Below are 23,152 nucleotides of genomic sequence, written 5' to 3' on the forward strand. Positions count from 1 at the left end.
ATAAGTCCTAGCGCATCTTTGGGAAAAGAAATAATAATAAAAGCCACTTTCTAATTTTCGAGGTATTCTAGGGACATATCCGATCAGTCTAAGCTAATCGACCCAACCTGAAGACCTGACGATCAAACCCTGAGACCTGGCTGACATATTGTGCAGGTCCCCAGATCCACCATTTGCTCACAACTACTAATCCATTGTGAAATTCTCCTCCAAATAAGAAGACGACTCTTTGTTGAATTTTTTTTTTCATTATTTATAAAAGATAAATAAAAATACAACCATGTAACAGCGGAGACAATATACAGATATATACACAAGATGCGTCCTTCATATCACCGCGCTGTAATACTGGACATGTCCCCTCCTATACGGGGCGGAGGCCCCTGGTTACGGGACGGCTATGGCCGCTCAAAACTCCGACTTTCATAAAAACATCAAGAGGGAGATTTATCAAACATGGTGTAAAGCAGAATTGTCTTAGTTGCCCCTAGCAACCAATCAGATTCCACCTTTCATTTTTCAAAGAATCTGTGAGGAATGAAAGGTGGAATCTGATTGGTTGCTAGGGGCAACTAAGACAATTCTACTTTACACCAGTTTGATAAATCTCCCCCCAAGTGTTTCTCAAGGCTTTTTGTAACATAAGAATTTTTTTTCCGAGTCCTACAGAGAAGTCTTAGGGAGACAACTGGCGGCCACGAAAAACCCTGTTAACAAACAACAACTTTGGCGTAACATAACATGGCATTTTATGGGACATGCCGCCCTATGGGGATAACCTTCATATTATGGGAATAGGCAGAAACTCTAAATATACATTCACATCATATAGGATGAATGTGGCCGGGACCTATATCACTATGATCCATCCCCATCTCTGAGGTAGGAGACTCCCATGTGCCTCACACCCCGGCAATGTCTCAGCATCTTCATATTTCTATACTTCATTATGGCGGCAGATCGGCCTCCCATGTAACGGTATATAGCTCCCGTATAACGGTATACAGTTCTCACGCTACTAAGAAAAATCTGATTAATACGGTTCCTTCTCCGTCTGCAGCCTGGGGACAGGTCCATGGAAACTACCCGCCATTGAGCAGTATTTTTCTTTATGACACGCTGCTAATCCGGATTTTTCCTGGAAACCCATTTAACCCCTTAGAGGACCGGGCCAATTTCCATTTTTGCCCTTTTGTTTTTTTTCTCCTTGTGTTGAAAAGGCCATAGCGCTTGCATTTTTCCACCTAGAAACCCACATGAGCCCTTATTTTTTGCGCCACTAATTGTGCTTTACAATGACAGGCTGAATTTTTGCATAAAGTACGCTGCGAAACCAGGAAAAAAATAAATGTGTGGTGAAATAAAAAAAAAAAACGAACACATTTTTTAAAAAAATGTGGAGAGGTTTCGTGTTTGCGCCGTTTGGCCTAGAGTAAAACAGACTTGTTATACATGTTCCTCAAGTTGTTACGATAACAACAATATGTAACTTGTAGAATTTTTATTTTATTAATTTATTAATTTATTAATTTAAACCTTTTAAAAAAAATATATGTTCCTTAAAAATCGCTCTATTCCCAGGCTTATAGCGCTTTTATCCTTAAATCTATGGGGCTGTGTGAGGTGTAATTTTTTGCGCCATGATCTGTACTTACTATCGGTACCTTATTTGCGTATATGCGACTTTTTATTACCATTTTTCTGGATTTGATTCAACTAAAAATGTGCAATATTGCACTTTGGAATTTTTTTTGCGCTTTTGCAGTTTACCATGTGAGATCAGGAATGTGATCAATTTATTTTACACACATACTAGAAGTCCCCTGGGGTTAGGGTTATTTCCCCCTGGGGTTAGGGTTATTGCCCCCTTGGGGGACTTCTAGTATAACTATACTGATCTCTCATTGAGATCTAGGCAGTACAGATATATAGATATAGTATAGACATACTGCCTAGATCAATGAGATCTGTGTTCTATTGTTCTCAGCTGCTGCAGCCGAGAGCAATAGAATGCTGAGCCGGGATCAGCGCCATTACGGCGCAGACCCCAGCCCAGTACAGATGCATTGATCACTCCTCCGCGATCACAACGCAGGGAGGGGCGATCCCCCCCCCCACTAGACACCAGGGAAGGGGAAAAGAAGCATTTTATATGCAGCTGTCAACTCTGACAGCTGCATTTAAAAGGCTAATTAGCGGGCACAGCGATTGGACCGTACCCACTAATTGCCACAGTCTTGGGCTGCAGATAGCACCCGGGATTGCGGCGCTTCAGAGTGGGGTCGTCGCACGGCCCCTCTCTGAATTCCCTTAACGACGCAAGGGCGTACATTTACGCCCTTGGTCATTAAGGGGTTAAATGAACAGCCACATTCTCTAAAGTTGCAGCCACTTGTAGTCGTACAGCAGCCAAAGGACTATATGGACACATTCAATGACAATGATCCACTTGTAAACTCATTGTGCAGGAATTTGAACGTTCATTCACAGTAGATAAGAGAGACAGAATGTGAAGCCGCGTGAGTTCACAGTCCAGCCATCACTTTATAGGTTAAGTCTATGTAAATGTTTTGCTTTGTATCACCAGTCACATCTGAAGCTGCGTTAACAACTGTGCAGGCTACCACCCCTAACAGCTAAGCTGGTCCTAGAGGATTAACTTCTCCCCAGCTTCTAACGTACCACAGAAGAAGGTGTTCTGTACAGAAACTCAATCGGCAGGGGACAGTGGTCTTCTCAGAGACCCACCAGAGACTACTATGAATGCAGCTCTGGATAGGATGATGCTACTACACAAGATTTTCAACAAACTAAAGGTAATATGTAGAAGAATCTTATGAAATGATGATCAGAAGTTGGACACTAATGGCCCATGGTGTGGTCTTCGCTATCAGGAACGTCTGACTTGCACTTTGTGGTCATAGTCATCTGTTCCTCTGAACTACTCTCTGCCCCTACATCATCAGTTTCATTAACCAATGAGATATTATCATGTCCCGAAACACTCATGCTGCCTTTACCCAGGATGCTCTTGAGTTGGACCCAAAAGAATGGCTGACGGTTCTCCTCCATAGGCCACTCAAGATAAGTTTTCGTGCTGAGCAATTTTCTCAGCCTGCAGAACCTTTTGGGCAGATCCTCCATGCAGACGTTCTCCTTGACCACCAGAATGACGTCTTCAAAGGCGTGGCCAATGGCTCTCTGATGGGCAAAGTAGAGCTCGTAGTTGCACCATTCACTGTTGACAAAGTTGTGAGACAAGACAAAGATGATCTTCCGGCTGTTCTCGATGTTCTCTATGATGTTGTCAATGATCCATCTCCCAGGGAGGAAGTCCCTTTCATGAATGCAAACTCTGTACGGAGGGTTAGAGCTCTCCAGACGAGGCAGTAGCACTCCTCTCACCCAATCTGCATCCGAGTAGCTATAGGAGATGAAGGCATGATAGGTGTATTCTCTCATCTCCTGGTCTTTCCTAGACCGATATTTAGATTGAATTATCTGACAAGTCGCTCTTAGATACCAGGGGACATCAAACTTGTAACATAGCAGCATACAGACAATAACTACAGCAGCTGTCACCGAGACCGAGATGGCCACCACCAGGCGGATGTCACACTCCAGCTTCCCTGGGATAAAGAATTCAATCCTGGTATCCAGCAGACGGTACGGATGATAGCAGTAGTAGTTGTCTGGCCAGTCTGGAAGAGACAAAGATTTTTCATGAAGAGTCTCTGTGAAGAAGGCGTAAAGATCACATGTACAATGATAAGGATTGTTCCCGGCAGTCAACACTCTTAACTGCAGCAAGTTTTGGAAACAGTCTTGATCAATGACTCCGAAAGAGTTCCCTTCAAGTGCCAGGACCTGGAGGTTGGGGCTGCTCCAGCCTTTTGGGATGAACTTGATTTTATTATTTCTTAGAATAAGCTTGGTTAGGTTTGTAGCAAAGTCAAAGTAAGTCATATTCAGACGTTCCAGCTGGGAATTAGACATGTCCAGATATTCCAGCGTGAGGGGCAGGCACTGAAACACATCCACCTTGAGAACATTGTTACTTAAGATCAGGATTTTGATGTTGGCTCCCCAGACACAAGACTCTGTGATGCTCCCAATGGCATTATCTGCAAGATCTATCTGGGTGAGCTTTGGCCATCCAGCCGTCAACAGCGAGATGGTCTTCAGACTGTTTACTTGATTATTGCTGACAATGAAAGTCTCAATGTTTGGTAGCAAATTGTTCTCCTTACATGGTGAATTAAACAGGTATCCAGAAAGTAGGCGGTTACTCGATATATTTAACGTGACAACATTAATCATCTCACCCCAAGCATCGCAGGGGACAAAGTTGAAGTTGACGTTGATGATACTCAAATAAGTGACTTTGCTAAACCAAGTGAAGGTCCAGTCAAACCTCAGGATATCGGGGTTAGTGACATCCTGTATGATCAAGTTCTGCAGAACCAGGTTGTTAATGGTCACATTTGACTTATCGGCATTCAGAGAGCGAGCAAAATCTACAGAGAGTAGCCAAAGGTTTTTGATTGTAGAAATCTGAACATTCTGCAAGACCAGACGGAGAAGATTTTCATTAAACTTTCCTCTGTAGAAAACCAGATCTGTTAGATTGATGGCAGGCAAGAAAGAAAATATATCCAGGGTGCGTTCATAATAAGAAAACTCAAATAGGTTTCGGAAACGGAGGGTGGTCACGTTTTTCCCTGTCAAGTCTTTTAACATATCAATTAGCAAATTGGGATTACTGTCCAGGGCGATGTCCAGCCATAAGACCTGAGTGTCCACCACCGAGAAAGACCCAGGCTCATAATAGTCCAAACTTGACTTTGTCTTCAAAGAGAACTTCTGCAGACTGATATTCTGGAGGACAGCAAAGTCGCCTCTTTGAACAGTGGAAACCAGAGGACCTCCGATAGATAGCTCTTGTAAATTGTCCAGTTTCTCAAACCCTTTCCCCAGTGCAGCAGATATGTAGAAGTTATTGGACAAGTCAAGGATCTGTAAGTCTTCCAGAAGTTCCAGAGATGAAGCTGGTATCTCAGTGAGGGAATTGTTGAATAAACTCAGGTTCCTCAGGCGAAGGTTGATGTCAAATGACCCATTTTCTATGCGGGAAATGTTGTTGTAGCTCAGATTTAGGGTATGTAGGTAGGGGTATCGGGAAAAGCTTGTCAGGTTCAGTTCTGTGATTTTATTATAGGACAAGTCCAGATATTCAAGATCCTCCGACAGGTTCTGAGGAACATTGTCCAGTTTCTCCCCGTTGCAGGAGACATATCTCCCATCTAGCGTGATGTCACAATCTGACTCGCATAACTTGACCGCTCCAATGAGTACGATGAGAAGCAACATAAGTCGCCCATTGTAGTGAAACATTACTGAATCGTCTACATCTTCTCTTTCTAAAAAAAATAAGAAAGACATCAAAAATTAGTTTACAAACCTTTTTAGGCTGAAAATTAACTTCTCCCCTATCCATAAGATAGGGGAAAAGTAAGAGATTGTGGGGGGGTCATCCCTCTATAGCTCCCGCTGATCTCCGTATCAGGCCCCCTGTTATGAATAGAGCCGCAGGTACAGCACGTGACCCGCTATTGATTCCTATGGAGCCGCCGGAAAGAGCCAAGTAAGCTGGAAGCATGTTTACTCGTCTCTTTCCAGTGGCTCCATAGGAATGAGTAGAGTGGCGGGACCTGCGGTTCTACTCATAACAGGGAAACTGGGGGCTAGATTCGGGGGTACAAAGGTCGGATCAACCTCTTTAATCTAGCGTGTCATTTCTGGTGCACCAAAAACAAACCAGCATATTTACTATGTGTTATAGACATTTTGTGCTTTGTCCGACAAGGGGTAAGGCCTAGAGGAAAGCGGGCAGAGAAACGTGCGTGGATTGTCAGTAAGTGGGAGTGGCCTCTGCATGACTGAGGGCACCAAAAGGTACCAGAGGTCTGGTGCACATTTATAAGCTAACCAGTAGAACCTATATTCCTGATTATTGGTACGCAGGAACATTCATTGCCAACAATCGTCCCGTGTACAAGGGCCAGCGATCGGCTGATATCAGGAATGTGCGGTCAGCTACCCCCCCGGCCGCACAAAGATTGCCCCCTGTAAAGGCTGCAGTGACCCGTGTAAAAGGGCCCTTAGGCTAGGCTAAAACAGCATGCACCACATTGATACATCTGATACCTTTGTGGACTAGGGGCCCTATTACACCAACAGATCTGACGACAGATTATCTGCCAAAGATTTGAAGCCAAACCCAGGAACGGTCTATAAACAGAGAACAGGTCATAAAGGAAAGACTGGATTTCTCCTCTTTTTAAATCCATTCCTGGGTTTGGCTTCAAATCTTTGGCAGATAATCTGTCATCAGATCTGTTGGGGTAATAGTACCCTAAGGGCCCAAGCAGCCAAGTGAACAAACACACATCTCATTGATCTGCACTCGCTGACTAAGCCTATTACACGGCTCAATTGTCAGATCAATTGATCCATGGCTCTATTACCGGGAGGGGGGAGGGGGGTATATGACTCAGGATGACAAGGAGTAGTACTCGAAGACCTGTAGAAAGTAACGTGAGCTTCATCCAATGTCACTACACTAGTACGCAGGTCTCCCGCACCCCCACCCTGCAGCGGTCATACTAGCTGCCTCCAGTTAGCGCCTCGCTGTCACATACCTGAGACCGGCTCAGCTCTCCCCTGCCCACTTCTTTCTGCAAATATTTTGAAGTCTCCTTGAATTGCAGACAGGAGATACCACTGCTCTTTCCTAGAGATACATGGGGGGGTGGGGGAGGGGTCACAGTGTTACTGTCCCCATTAAAGTTTTCAAGGAGAGGACACTACAGGGTGACGCTCCAGTCATGGGGCAACAGTCGGCCACCGCTCCAGTCATGGGGCAACAGTCGGCCACCGCTCCAGTCATGGGGCAACAGTCGGCCACCGCTCCAGTCATGGGGCAACAGTCGGCCACCGCTCCAGTCATGGGGCAACAGTCGGCCACCGCTCCAGTCATGGGGCAACAGTCGGCCACCGCTCCAGTCATGGGGCAACAGTCGGCCACCGCTCCAGTCATGGGGCAACAGTCGGCCACCGCTCCAGTCATGGGGCAACAGTCGGCCACCGCTCCAGTCATGGGGCAACAGTCGGCCACCGCTCCAGTCATGGGGCAACAGTCGGCCACCGCTCCAGTCATGGGGCAACAGTCGGCCACCGCTCCAGTCATGGGGCAACAGTCGGCCACTGCTCTAGTTGTGGGGCAGATTTGGAACAGACCATAGTCATGGGGTATCTACTTCTAGTCCCAGAGACCCGTTGACCACTGTTAGTATTGGAGTAGTATTTGGTCACCACTGTAGTCATGGGGCAGCATATTCGGGCAGCACTGGGGTCTCCCTAAACCCTCCTGGGTGTCAGATTAGGCAGAAAACACACGATACACAATCATTTGTAGAATTTACCTCACAGAACTCATCATCCCTCAGGTGCCAGGGGGGACACAATGCCACGACTCCTGGTATATTATCAGCTTTCTGCGTCGTCAGATCTGGAACTTTCATCTCAATCTAGAACTTGGTACCTTAAATAAGAAGGATAGAAAATGTCCAGATCAATAACATACAGACATCCCCCCCCACTGCAACCAATGATATCACAGCTTACATTTCCTGCAGACAAATAACCACAATGCTGGACCCCACAACCGGCCCCAATATCTGTGAGGTAGTCACAGCCCCGCCCCCTGTATGACATCACTGATATTATAGTAATATAATAAGAGCCATACATCTTATAACACAGGAACAGCTATATACCTATAGACCATAAAACCATCCAGTCATTACAACAGATCAGATACGACCGCTCTGGATCTGCTGCTTCGCTGGGATCTGGGTGTTTGCAGCCACATTACCTGCCAGGTGGAGGTGAGAAGAGGTGCTCATCAGCTGATATACTGTATACTCCCGCACCCGTGAGGCCATGGCGCAGCATCACCCCCACATTTTAACCTCCTTTTCCCTGGTGGGAACCATTCTAAGGAATTCAGATTGAGAGGCTACCGGCAGCCGGCGGCAGCAAGTGACGTGGCTCCGAGACTCTGCAGCTGAGCAGAACAAAAGCTGAACTCGAAATGCCTGTTTGTCAACCAGAAATGAATGAGAAGTTGTTGTCCCCCGAGAACTCAGAGGATCAGGACCTAGCAACGTGCGCAGCCCCTAGGCCATGCTGGTCACAAAGTGTACTGAGACAAAGCACGAGCTCTATGGAAACAACACAGGGTCCTGAGACCTTTCTGGAGTCCTGAGACCTTTCTGGGGTCCTGAGACCTCTCTGGGGTCCTGAGACGTAAATCCTCCTGTTTACGGAGAGGATAGGGTCACCAAGATGCATAAACACCATTCAGGAGTCTAAGTAATCCAATGTGGCATCCACACAGCTTATATCACTAGTTACGGGATCAAGGGAAGTGTCACTGCATGACTAGACAGGAGCCTGGGAAAGATGGGTGATAACAGCCCGTCTGAGTCATCTGCGGTTATCACCCTTCCCTCATACACTCCTAAGTAGCGATAGGAGATCAGAAAGATGGAAGATACTGAAGTAGACAGATTATAACCTTATAATAGTACTGAGGATCAGTGAGAGGAGGGAAGATGTCTACGAGACTTGTATATATGGGATGTGGGACCTCTCTGGGTCTGGCAGAGAACGTCTCACACTTTACACCCTTGTGGAGTGACACTTCGGTGCGTCCAGAGGAGACGAAGCCAAAAACTGAGCTAGTTCCCCACAGTGACAACTCCATCAGAGGTTCTGCTCCACCTGCGGCAGTCGGAGATCCTCTCACACCCTGTAATTATCTGCAGATTAATCACACCCTCCGCGTGCGCATAAACAGGAGGCCGCAGCTCGCCATGAGGTTACCAGCCACAGCAAACACTGGAGACAACCGGGACAGGGGGACCCCAACATACAATACTGGAGACAACCGGGACGGGGGGACCCCAACAAACAATACTGGAGACAACCGGGACGGGGGGACCCCAACAAACAATACTGGAGACAAGCGGGACGGGGGGACCCCAACAAACAATACTGGAGACAACCGGGACGGGGGGACCCCAACAAACAATACTGGAGACAAGCGGGACAGGAGGACCCCAACAAACAATACTGGAGACAAGCGGGACGGGTGGACCCCAACAAACAATACTGGAGACAACCGGGACAGGGGGACCCCAACATACAATACTGGAGACAAGCGGGACGGGGGGACCCCAACAAACAATACTGGAGACAAGCGGGACGGGGGGACCACAACAAACAATACTGGAGACAAGCGGGACGGGGGGACCCCAACAAACAACACTAGAGACAACCGGGACAGGGGGACCCCAACAAACAATACTGGAGACAAGCGGGACGGGGGGACCCCAACAAACAATACTGGAGACAACCGGGACAGGGGGACCCCAACATACAATACTGGAGACAAGCGGGACGGGGGGACCCCAACAAACAATACTGGAGACAACAGGGACGGGGGGACCCCAACAAACAATACTGGAGACAACCGGGACGGGGGGACCCCAACAAACAATACTGGAGACAACCAGGATGGGGTGACCCCAACAAACAATACTGGAGACAAGCGGGACAGGAGGACCCCAACAAACAATACTGGAGACAACCGGGACAGGGGGACCCCAACAAACAATACTGGAGACAACCAGGATGGGGTGACCCCAACAAACAATACTGGAGACAACCAGAATGGGGGGACCACAAGAGCTGAACATGGAAATGACCAGAATGGGGGGACCACAAGGCATGACAGTGGTGACAACCGGGATGAGGGGACCCCAACAAACAATACTGGAGACAACCAGGACAGGGGGACCACAAGAGATGACAGTGGAGACAACCGGGATGGGGGGAGAAACTAGGCCCATCCACACATGGTAAAATGATGAATTTTATTAGAGCGACTTAAACTAAAACAAAAGGAAAAGAGACTGTATACAGCAATAACATATAAATCCTGGTACCTACACCCCGAGAGCCTATAAGTCAGTCCATAACCATACGGATGAGCGTGGTAGCCATATAGATAATCATGGTAGCCATAGGCCATATCTGGTTGTACATACACAGGTAAAGTGCCGAGTGTGTGATCATATACAGGAAGACATCACATTACATAAGAGAACATCTGCAGGTCACACACACCTAGCACAATATAAAAATATAACACCAAACTAACAATATGGAGATAAGGGCCCCACACGTTTCATCAGGAATGTGCTGACTTCATCAGGGAGGATGACACTGGAGACAACTGGGATGGGGGGGTTCACAAAAGGGGACACTGGAGATGACAAGGACAGGGGGGGGACTACAACAGATGACACTGGAGATGACTGGGATTGGGGGAGGGCTGTTAGCGGGGGATCAGCAGTTTTGCCGCCACTTATCTCCAGAACTAATAACATTCTACAGGACGTCTCCAATGTGTCTAACCCACCAGCAGACTGAGGAGGTCGTGTAGGTCATAGTCACAAGAACAAACAGACAGCATCAAGATCATAAGGGTCACACCTAGTATTTTGGTCAGTATTTAGGTCAGTATTTTGGTCAGTATTTTGAGGCGTAGTTTGCTCAGTACTTGTAGTAGAGAGAATAGAATATATAAGTATACGGAAGGACCAGCAGTCCTATGGAGGTGACAACCTTCACCTTACCCTCCCCCCCTCGCTTCCAGAACAATGCAGAATACCAGCACAACGACCTCGCAGGGAACACGTGAGACCGTCCAGCTGTGAATGAGACCCGGACGGCCGTCTCCATAGTGTAAGGGCCCTATTACACCAGCAGATTATCTGACAGATTTTTAAAGCCAAAGCCAGGAATAGACTATAAACAGAGATCAGATCATAAAAGAAAAGACTGAGATTTCTCCTCTTTTCAAATCTATTCCTGGCTTTGGCCTCAATAATCTGTCAGATAATCTGCTGGTGTAATAGGGCAGAATGTCCCACAATGGATGGAAGAACGAGGCGGTCAGGTCCAACCCATGACTCCATCTCATTTACACACAATCTGACCCAGACTCCATCACACAAGACACCGTGTATAGCCCAGACTCCGTGTATAGCCCAGACTCCATCACACAGACACCGTGTATAGCCCAGACTCCGTGTATAGCCCAGACTCCATCACACAGACACCGTGTATAGCCCAGACTCCGTGTATAGCCCAGACTCCGTGTATAGCCCAGACTCCGTGTATAGCCCAGACTCCGTGTATAGCCCAGACTCCGTGTATAGCCCAGACTCCGTGTATAGCCCAGACTCCGTCACACAGACTCCGTCACACAGACTCCGTCACACAGACTCCGTCACACAGACTCCGTCACACAGACTCCGTCACACAGACTCCGTGTATAGCCCAGACTCAATCACACAGACACCGTGTATAGCCCAGACTCAATCACACAGACTCCGTGTATAGCCCAGACTCCATCACACAGACTCCATCACACAGACACCGTGTATAGCCCAGACTCCATCACACAGACTCCATCACACAGACTCCATCACACAGACACCGTGTATAGCCCAGACTCCATCACACAGACACCGTGTATAGCCCAGACTCCATCACACAGACTCCATCACACAGACACCGTGTATAGCCCAGACTCCATCACACAGACACCGTGTATAGCCCAGACTCCATCACACAGACTCCATCACACAGACACTGTGTATAAAGTGGAGGCCACATCGCTTAACAATATGGTGGCTCTTAGCGCTGCACATTGGTTCAGTACTGCTATAGGGGTAAACCAGGACCCAGTGCTGAATTATGGGGGTCAACTGGGGATCATTCCGGATTCCCCAAAAATGAAGACTTTAACTCCATAGGACTGAAGCATCCCAGTAGTGGAGGACGTGGCAGACCGCCCACCCTAGGACCCCTGTATGTGCTGCAGCCCCTCCACATGACCACCCACACATGCTTCACATTGTCAGCAATAACCTGTAAGTAGAAGTGCAAACCAGACTGTGCTATATACCAGACTGTGCTATATACCAGACTGTACACTATATACCAGACTGCGCTATATACCAGACTGTACACTATATACCAGACTGTACACTATATACCAGACTGCGCTATATACCAGACTGTACACTATATACCAGACTGCGCTATATACCAGACTGTACACTATATACCAGACTGTGCTATATACCAGACTGTACACTATATACCAGACTGTACTATATACCAGACTGTGCACTATATACCAGACTGTGCTATATACCAGACTGTGCACTATATACCAGACTGTGCTATATACCAGACTGTACACTATATACCAGACTGTACTATATACCAGACTGTGCACTATATACCAGACTGTGCACTATATACCAGACTGTGCTATATACCAAACTGTGCTATATACCAAACTGTGCTATATACCAGACTGTACACTATATACCAGACTGTACTATATATACCAGACTGTGCTATATACACACCAGACTGTGCTAGCTATATACCAGACTGTACACTATATACCAGACTGTACACTATATACCAGACTGTACACTATATACCAAACTGTACACTATATACCAGACTGTACACTATATACCAAACTGTACACTATATACCAGACTGTGCACTATATACCAGACTGTGCACTATATACCAGACTGTACACTATATACCAGACTGTGCTATATACCAGACTGTGCTATATACCAGACTGTACACTATATACCAAACTGTGCTATATACCAGACTGTGCACTATATACCAGACTGTGCTATATACCAAACTGTGCTATATACCAAACTGTGCTATATACCAGACTGTACACTATATACCACACTGTACACTATATACCAGACTGTGCTATATACCAGACTGTACACTATATACCAGACTGTACTATATACCAGACTGTACACTATATACCAGACTGTACTATATACCAGACTGTACTGTATACCAGACTGTAGATAATAATAGAATTCCATTGAGTAATCATGTGTAACTTACCTGCAGGATACACGGACCTCACCTGTTATACGGCTATAACCACCGGAGTTTATAAACCCAATCCCCCCCCCCCCCCCCCTCCCTCCTGTGTATTATAAGGTGTGGGTGTGAGCAGAGTATACCGGCAGCCGGCATCACCGAGGTGTGTATGAGAGGTGTGTACTCACCCCCAGCCTGGAGGACCCTCCGCCAGCCCCCTCCCCCCTCCTGTGTATTATAAGGTGTGGGTGTGAGCAGAGTATACACGCTGAGGTGTATGAGAGGTGTATACTCACCCCCAGCCTGGAGGACCCTCCGCCTGCCCCGCACACATCCTGCCTGCACACTCATCTGCGGCCCCTGAGCAGGAGGTGTGGCCCTCCAGGCCTCCCACTAACCCTTTCATGGCCGGGGACACAGGGGAGGACAATCCTCTCACACAGGACCAGGGTCTCTTATATATAGGTATAAAACACGGCCGTGTGGTGACTGTAATAACGCCCTACAGTCTATGGAAACACGGCCGTATGGTGACTGTAATAACACCCTACAGTCTATGGAAAAACGGCCGTATGGTGACTGTAATAACGCCCTACAGTCTATGGAAACACGGCCGTATGGTGACTGTAATAACGCCCTACAGTCTATGGAAACACGGCCGTATGGTGACTGTAATAACGCCCTACAGTCTATGGAAACACGGCCGTATGGTGACTGTAATAACGCCCTACAGTCTATGGAAACACGGCCGTATGGTGACTGTAATAACACCCTACAGTCTATGGAAACACGGCCGTATGGTGACTGTAATAACGCCCTACAGTCTATGGAAACACGGCCGTATGGTGACTGTAATAACGCCCTACAGTCTATGGAAACACGGCCGTGTGGTGACTGTAATAACACCCTACAGTCTATGGAAACACGGCCGTATGGTGACTGTAATAACGCCCTACAGTCTATGGAAACACGGCCGTATGGTGACTGTAATAACGCCCTACAGTCTATGGAAACACGGCCGTATGGTGACTGTAATAACGCCCTACAGTCTATGGAAACACGGCCGTATGGTGACTGTAATAACACCCTACAGTCTATGGAAACACGGCCGTATGGTGACTGTAATAACGCCCTACAGTCTATGGAAACACGGCCGTATGGTGGCTGTAATAACGCCCTACAGTCTATGGAAACACGGCCGTATGGTGACTGTAATAACGCCCTACAGTCTATGGAAACACGGCCGTATGGTGACTGTAATAACACCCTACAGTCTAGGGAAACACGGCCGTATGGTGACTGTAATAACACCCTACAGTCTATGGAAACACGGCCGTATGGTGACTGTAATAACGCCCTACAGTCTATGGAAACACGGCCGTATGGTGACTGTAATAACACCCTACAGTCTATGGAAACACGGCCGTATGGTGACTGTAATAACGCCCTACAGTCTATGGAAACACGGCCGTATGGTGACTGTAATAACGCCCTACAGTCTATGGAAAAACGGCCGTATGGTGACTGTAATAACGCCCTACAGTCTATGGAAACACGGCCGTATGGTGACTGTAATAACGCCCTACAGTCTAGGGAAACACGGCCGTATGGTGACTGTAATAACACCCTACAGTCTATGGAAAAACGGCCGTATGGTGACTGTAATAACACCCTACAGTCTATGGAAAAACGGCCGTATGGTGACTGTAATAACACCCTACAGTCTATGGAAACACGGCCGTATGGTGACTGTAAGAACGCCCTACAGTCTAGGGAAACACGGCCGTATGGTGACTGTAATAACACCCTACAGTCTATGGAAAAAACGGCCGTATGGTGACTGTAATAACGCCCTACAGTCTAGGGAAACACGGCCGTATGGTGACTGTAATAACACCCTACAGTCTATGGAAACACGGCCGTATGGTGACTGTAATAACGCCCTACAGTCTATGGAAACACGGCCGTATGGTGACTGTAATAACACCCTACAGTCTATGGAAACACGGCCGCCTGTACACACGTCATACAGTATTCTCATTATAAGTGCACACTCTAATAGTTCTTCATAAACTTTAAAGGGGCTGTTCACCAATTTATTTTTTCCCAAATCAACTGATGCCGGAAAGTGCCAGAGATTTGTAATTTACTTCTATTTAAAAATCTCCAGTCTTCCTGTACTTCTCAGCTGCTGTATGTCCTGCAGGAAGTGGTGTATTCTCTCCAGTCTGACACAGTGCTCTCTGCTGCCACCTCTGTCCATGTCAGGAACTGTCCAGAGCAGCAGCAAATCCCCATAGAAAACCTCACCTGCTCTGGACAGTTCCTGACATGGACAGAGGTGGCAGCAGAGAGCACTGTGTCAGACTGGAGAGAATACACCATTTCCTGCAGGACATGCAGCAGCTGATAAGTACTGGAAGACTGGAGATTTAATAGAAGTAAATTACAAATCTGTATAACTTTCTGGCATCAGCTGATTTGGGAGAACATTTTTTTTTATGAACAACCCCTTTAATATAGTTCATTTCTTACATTCAATACGGCTGTGTTTTATACCTATTTTACTGCCCTATTTGGCTTTAACTTTATTGCAAGGAAACAAAACCTCTGGTTGTAAGAAGCGTGGCATAAAATGAGCCCTGCACAGCCCCCTGTATATCCTGTGTATAGAGAGGTAGTCACAGCCCCGCCCCCTGTATATCCTGTGTATAGAGAGGTAGTCACAGCCCCGCCCCCTGTATATCCTGTGTATAGAGAGGTAGTCACAGCCCCGCCCCCTGTATATCCTGTGTATAGAGAGGTAGTCACAGCCCCGCCCCCTGTATATCCTGTGTATAGAGAGGTAGTCACAGCCCCGCCCCCTGTATATCATGTGTATAGAGAGATAGTCACAGCCCCGCCCCCTGTATATCATGTGTATAGAGAGGTAGTCACAGCCCCGACCCCTGTATATCATGTGTATAGAGGTAGTCACAGCCCCGCCCCCTGTATATCATGAGTATAGAGAGGTAGTCACAGCCCCGCCCCCTGTATATCATGTGTATAGAGAGATAGTCACAGCCCCGCCCCCTGTATATCATATGTATAGAGAGATAGTCACAGCCCCGCCCCCTGTATATCATATGTATACAGAGGTAGTCACAGCCCCGCCCCCTGTATATCATGTGTATAGAGAGGTAGTCACAGCCCCGCCCCCTGTATATCATGTGTATAGAGGTAGTCACAGCCCCACCCCCCTGTATATTGTGTGTATAGAGAGGTAGTCACAGCCCAGCCCCCTGTATATCATGTGTATAGAGAGGTAGTCACAGCCCCGCCCCCTGTATATCATGTGTATAGAGAGGTAGTCACAGCCCCGCCCCCTGTATATCATGTGTATAGAGAGGTAGTCACAGCCTCGCCCCCTGTATATCATGTGTGTAGAGATGCGCACTCACTGCTGAGAAGATGGCACACCAAGGAACTGATGGAATGTAATGTGTGATTTATGTATGATGTAATAAAGATATATGTGTGATGTAATGATGATGTATGTGTGATGTAATGATGATGTATGTGTGATTTAATGATGTGTGATGTAATGATGATATATATGTGTACACTATAGACAGCTCCGGATTGGAGGAGGTCAGTTCGGCCGCCCATCCAGCAGACATGACTGACAGCCGGGACTGTGAGCTGACACTGGAGCTGTCGTAGTGATGAGTAACACTATGCAGCTGCCATTACCAGTGCCCACTGTGCGGCTTCCTCTGGGGTAGGTGGAGCTGCTGATGCCCCCCGTCCCTGCTCTGCTCTCGGCTCCGTACAGACAGATGTGTGGAATCCGGCTGATCAGGCTTTTCCTGTATTTGGAGCCGGCAATGTATTCTGCTGAGCCTGGGCTGATAGGAAAGTGATAATGTGCCCAGCAACCCGCCCCATCCATCACCCCCCATCATCCAACCCGCCCCATCCATCACCCCCCATCATCCAACCCGCCCCATCCATCACCCCCCATCATCCAACCCGCCCCATCCATCACCCCCCATCATCCAACCCGCCCCATCCATCACCCCCCATCATCCAACCCGCCCCATCCATCACCCCCCATCATCCAACCCGCCCCATCCATCACCCCCCATCATCCAACCCGCCCCATCCATCACCCCCCATCATCCATCATCCAACCCGCCCCATCCATCACCCCCATCATCCATCATCCAACCCGCCCCATCCATCACCCCCTATCATCATCCATCACCCCCATCATCCATCATCCAAGCCGCCCCATCCATCAATCACCCCCCATCATCCATCATCCAACCTGCCCCATCCATCACCCCCCATCCATCATCCAACCTGCCCCATCCATCACCACCCCATCATCCATCATCCAACCCGCCCCATCCATCACCCCCCATCATCCATCATCTAACCCGCCCCATCCATCACCCCCCCATCATCCATCATCCAACCTGCCCCATCCATCACCCCCCATCATCCATCATCTAACCTGCCTCATCCATCACCCCCCATCACCCATCATCTAACCCGCCCCCTTCCATCACCCCCCATCATCCATAATCTAACCTGCCCCATCCATCACCCCCCATCATCTAACCCGCCCCATCCATCACCCCCCATCATCCATCACCCCCCATCCATCATCCAACCCACCCCATCTATCACCCCCCATCATCCAACTCGCCCCATCCATCACCCCTCCCCATCATCCAACCCGCCCCATCCATCACCCCCCATCATCCAACCCGCCCCATCCATCACCCCTCCCCCATCATCCATCATCCAACCCACCCCATCCATCACCCCCCATCAGCCATCATCCAACCCGCCCCATCCATCACCCCCCATCATCCATCCCGCCCGATCCATCACCCCCCCATTTTCCATCATCCAACCTGCCCCATCCATCACCCATCCCGCCCCATCCATTAACCCTCCCCCATCATCCAACCCGCCCCATCCATCAACCCTCCCCCATCATCCATCATCCAACCCGCCCCATCCATCACCCCCCATCATCTATCATCCAACCCGCCCCATCCATCACCCCCCATCATCCATCATCCAACCCGCCCCATCCATCACCTATCATCCAACCCCCCATCATCCATCTCCCCCCATCCATCATCCAACCCACCCCATCTATCACCCCCCATCATCCAACTCGCCCCATCCATCACCCCCCATCATCCATCATCCAACCCGCCCCATCCATCACCCCTCCCCCATCATCCAACCCACCCCATCCATCACCCCCCATCAGCCATCATCCAACCCGCCCCATCCATCACCCCCCATCATCCATCATCCAACCCGCCCGATCCATCACCCCCCATCATCCATCATCTAACCCGCCCCATCCATCATCCAACCTGCCCCATCCATCACCCATCCCGCCCCATCCATTAACCCTCCCCCATCATCCAACCCGCCCCATCCATCAACCCTGCCCCATCATCCATCATCCAACCCGCCCCATCCATCACCCCCCATCATCTATCATCCAACCTGCCCCATCCATCACCCCCCATCATCCATCATCCAACCCGCCCCATCCATCACCTATCATCCAACCCGCCCGATCCATCACCCCCCATCATCTATCATCCAACCCGCCCCATCCATCACCCCCCATCATCTATCATCCAACCCACCCCATCCATCACCCCCCATCATCCATCATCCAACCCGCCCCATCCATTACCCCTCCCCCATCATCCATCACCCCCATCATCCAATCTGCCCCCTATCATCCATCACCCCCCCATCACCCATCACCCCCTCCATCATCTAATCTGCCCCCTCCATCATCCATCCGCGCCCCATCATCTATCGCTCCCTCCATCATCTATCGCTCCGAAGAGGGGCGCTGTACTCTGCTGGAGAGGGGCCTGACAGACTACTAAGAGGGGCGCTGTACTCTGCTGGAGAGAGGCCTGACAGACTACTAAGAGGGGCACTGTACTCTGCTGGAGAGGGGCCTGACAGACTACTAAGAGGGGCACTGTACTCTGCTGGAGAGGGGCCTGACAGACTACTAAGAGGGGCACTGTACTCTGCTGGAGAGGGGCCTGACAGACTACTAAGAGGGGCACTGTACTCTGCTGGAGAGGGTCCTGACAGACTACTAAGAGGGGCACTGTACTCTGCTGGAGAGGGGCCTGACAGACTACTAAGAGGGGCACTGTACTCTGCTGGAGAGGGTCCTGACAGACTACTAAGAGGGGCACTGTACTCTGCTGGAGAGGGGCCTGACAGACTACTAAGAGGGGCACTGTACTCTGCTGGAGAGGGGCCTGACAGACTACTAAGAGGGGCACTGTACTCTGCTGGAGAGGGTCCTGACAGACTACTAAGAGGGGCACTGTACTCTGCTGGAGAGGAGCCTGACAGACTACTAAGAGGGGCACTGTACTCTGCTGGAGAGGGGCCTGACAGACTACTAAGAGGGGCACTGTACTCTGCTGGAGAGGGGCCTGACAGACTACTAAGAGGGGTACTGTACTCTGCTGGAGAGGGGCCTGACAATTTTGCATAGGTTGGAATGACTGGAAAGACACAAACAACCAGCACTCGCGGTAAAGAGTCCACTCTTGTGATGAGTGTGCTGATCGGCCCTTCCTGGAGTACTTGGCACCACTGAGTCACTGGTAGGAGCCGATCTTCAACATTTGTCAGAAAGGACTCGTCGATAGCAGGTGGGCACTTCGGCAGAAACGCAGCTTCTCCAACCACTGGCTAGACTTTTTAGTGCATCTATGGATCTAAGGACGTGACTGAAGATTGAAGACTGTAGTGATGACCCCCTGAGCGTGGTAGATTCCTCTCGCAGGTGTGTCGCACCTCTGGTGATTATGCAGCCAGGGACAGCTGTCCACTAGACTGGAACGCGGCTGTTCTGGGCTATGGCAGCTGGTAGCCGCTGATATCACCGAACGTGATAAGAGCACCGACCGCCACAATGTCTCTGCACCCAGATTACAGGGGAGACATGACAGGTTGGAGAGTGCCTGCAGCGACAATATCCATCCATCTGCAGCTCTCTATCCCTCCATCTGCAGCTCTCTATCCCTCCATCCCTCCCTCCATCTGCAGCTCTCTATCCCTCCATCCCTCCCTCCATCTGCAGCTCTCTATCCCTCCATCTGTAGCTCTCTATCCCTCCATCTGCAGCTCTCTCTCCCTTCATCTGTAGCTCTCTATCCCTCCATCTGCAGCTCTCTCTCCCTTCATCTGTAGCTCTCCATCCCTCCATCTGCAGCTCTCTATCCCTCCATCTCTCCCTCCATCTGTAGCTCTCTATCCCTCCATCTGTAGTTCTCTATCACTCCATCTGCAGCTCTCTATCCCTCCATCTCTTCCTCCATCTGCAGCTCTCTATCCCTCCATCTCTCCTTCCATCTGTAGCTCTCTCTCCCTCCATCTGCAGCTCTCTATCCCTCCATCTGTAGTTCTCTCTCTCCCTCCATCTGTAGTTCTCTATCCCTCCATCTCTCCCTCCATCTGTAGTTCTCTATCCCTCCATCTCTCCATCTGTAGCTCTCTCTCCCTCCATCTGTAGTTCTCTCTCTCCCTCCATCTGTAGCTCTCTATCCCTCCATCTCTCCCTCCATCTGTAGCTCTCTATCCCTCCATCTCTCCCTCCATCTGTAGCTCTCTATCCCTCCATCTCTCCCTCCATCTGTAGCTCTCTATCCCTCCATCTCTCCCTCCATCTGTAGCTCTCTATCCCTCCATCTGTAGCTCTCTATCCCTCCATCTCTCCCTCCATCTGTAGCTCTCTATCCCTCCATCTCTCCCTCCATCTGTAGCTCTCTATCCCTCCATCTGTAGTTCTCTATCCCTCCATCTGCAGCTCTCTCTCCCTCCATCTGTAGTTCTCTCTCTTCCTCCATCTGCAGCTCTCTATCCCTCCATCTCTCCCTCCATCTGTAGTTCTCTATCCCTCCATCTCTCCCTCCATCTGCAGCTCTCTATCCCTCCATCTCTCCCTCCATCTGTAGTTCTCTATCCCTCCATCTCTCCCTCCATCTGTAGTTCTCTATCCCTCCATCTCTCCCTCCATCTGTAGTTCTCTATCCCTCCATCTGCAGCTCTCTCTCCCTCCATCTGTAGTTCTCTCTCTTCCTCCATCTGTAGCTCTCTATCCCTCCATCTGTAGTTCTCTATCACTCCATCTGCAGCTCTCTATCCCTCCATCTCTTCCTCCATCTGCAGCTCTCTATCCCTCCATCTCTCCTTCCATCTGTAGCTCTCTCTCCCTCCATCTGCAGCTCTCTATCCCTCCATCTGTAGTTCTCTCTCTCCCTCCATCTGTAGTTCTCTATCCCTCCATCTCTCCCTCCATCTGTAGTTCTCTATCCCTCCATCTCTCCATCTGTAGCTCTCTCTCCCTCCATCTGTAGTTCTCTCTCTCCCTCCATCTGTAGCTCTCTATCCCTCCATCTCTCCCTCCATCTGTAGCTCTCTATCCCTCCATCTCTCCCTCCATCTGTAGCTCTCTATCCATCCATCTCTCCCTCCATCTGTAGCTCTCTATCCCTCCATCTCTCCCTCCATCTGTAGCTCTCTATCCCTCCATCTGTAGCTCTCTATCCCTCCATCTCTCCCTCCATCTGTAGCTCTCTATCCCTCCATCTCTCCCTCCATCTGTAGCTCTCTATCCCTCCATCTGTAGTTCTCTATCCCTCCATCTGCAGCTCTCTATCCCTCCCTCCATCTGCAGCTCTCTCTCCCTCCATCTGTAGTTCTCTCTCTTCCTCCATCTGCAGCTCTCTATCCCTCCATCTCTCCCTCCATCTGTAGTTCTCTATCCCTCCATCTCTCCCTCCATCTGCAGCTCTCTATCCCTCCATCTCTCCCTCCATCTGTAGTTCTCTATCCCTCCATCTCTCCCTCCATCTGTAGTTCTCTATCCCTCCATCTGTAGTTCTCTATCCCTCCATCTGTAGCTCTCTATCCCTCCATCTGTAGTTCTCTATCCCTCCATCTGTAGCTCTCTATCCCTCCATCTGTAGTTCTCTATCCCTCCATCTGGCATTTTCCGCAGTGTTCTAGTCCTTTCCGCAGATGTACATCTTGTATATATGTATATATGATGTGTACATTGGAATGTGAGGGAGGTGGCTCGGGCAGCTGTGGCCTCTCATCCTATGGCCCCCCTGACACACATTATATACAGCAGGGCATGCTGGGAGCACATACTTTACTTAGTAATCCCACTGCTATTCCCACATCCTGGGATAATTAAAGGGCCACACACATCATTTCACTTCATCCCCATGAGCTGCGTTTTCCCCTATAGATAACTGTGAGGAGTCACTATATATTCCCACTTCTATGTGCAATAACCGGGGTCACTAGATGTGGTGTTAGGTGGAGCGAGATGGGAGAGTACCAACTAATTGTCATGGTGGCCGGGAGAGGAAGCGCCCACCCCTGGGTACACCGACACACGACGAGTTAACTGAGTATATAGGTATATAGGTAAGGTGAGTCTGAGCTGGTGCTGAGTATATAGGTATATAGGTAAGGTGAGCCTGAGCTGGTGCTGAGTATATAGGTATATAGGTAAGGTGAGCCTGAGCTGGTGCTGAGTATATAGGTATATAGGTAAGGTGAGCCTGAGCTGGTGCTGAGTATATAGGTATATAGGTAAGGTGAGCCTGAGCTGGTGCTGAGTATATAGGTATATAGGTAAGGTGAGCCTGAGCTGGTGCTGAGTATATAGGTATATAGGTAAGGTGAGCCTGAGCTGGTGCTGAGTATATAGGTATATAGGTAAGGTGAGCCTGAGCTGGTGCTGAGTATATAGGTATATAGGTAAGGGGAGCCTGAGCTGGTGCTAAGTATATAGGTAAGGTGAGCCTGAGCTGGTGCTGAGTATATAGGTATATAGGTAAGGTGAGCCTGAGCTGGTGCTGAGTATATAGGTATATAGGTAAGGTGAGCCTGAGCTGGTGCTGAGTATATAAGTATATAGGTAAGGTGAGCCTGAGCTGGTGCTGAGTATATAGGTATATAGGTAAGGTGAGCCTGAGCTGGTGCTGAGTATATAGGTATA

General features: G+C 49.1%; 1 protein-coding gene across 1 annotated transcript; it reads right to left on the minus strand.

Annotated features, from left to right (window-relative positions):
- Window positions 1–1,568: 1,568 nt before the first annotated feature.
- On the minus strand, window positions 1,569–13,446 carry LOC138770626 (toll-like receptor 2). Its single transcript, XM_069949734.1, has 3 exons — window positions 13,377–13,446; window positions 7,485–7,603; window positions 1,569–5,420 (listed from the first exon to the last, which is right to left on the minus strand). The coding sequence occupies exon 3, from the start codon at window positions 5,392–5,394 to the stop codon at window positions 2,863–2,865; it is 2,532 nt and encodes an 843-aa protein (XP_069805835.1). The 5' UTR covers window positions 5,395–5,420; window positions 7,485–7,603; window positions 13,377–13,446; the 3' UTR covers window positions 1,569–2,862.
- Between the last annotated feature and the right edge of the window lie 9,706 nt (window positions 13,447–23,152).

This window comes from Dendropsophus ebraccatus, chromosome 13 (assembly GCF_027789765.1).
Source record: "Dendropsophus ebraccatus isolate aDenEbr1 chromosome 13, aDenEbr1.pat, whole genome shotgun sequence".
In the NCBI taxonomy this organism is placed as follows: domain Eukaryota; kingdom Metazoa; phylum Chordata; class Amphibia; order Anura; family Hylidae; genus Dendropsophus; species Dendropsophus ebraccatus.

Excerpts from the sequence above, each read along its gene's own strand:
- LOC138770626 (XM_069949734.1), bottom strand. The coding sequence starts at position 5,394 with ATGTTTCACTACAATGGGCGACTTATGTTGCTTCTCATCGTACTCATT.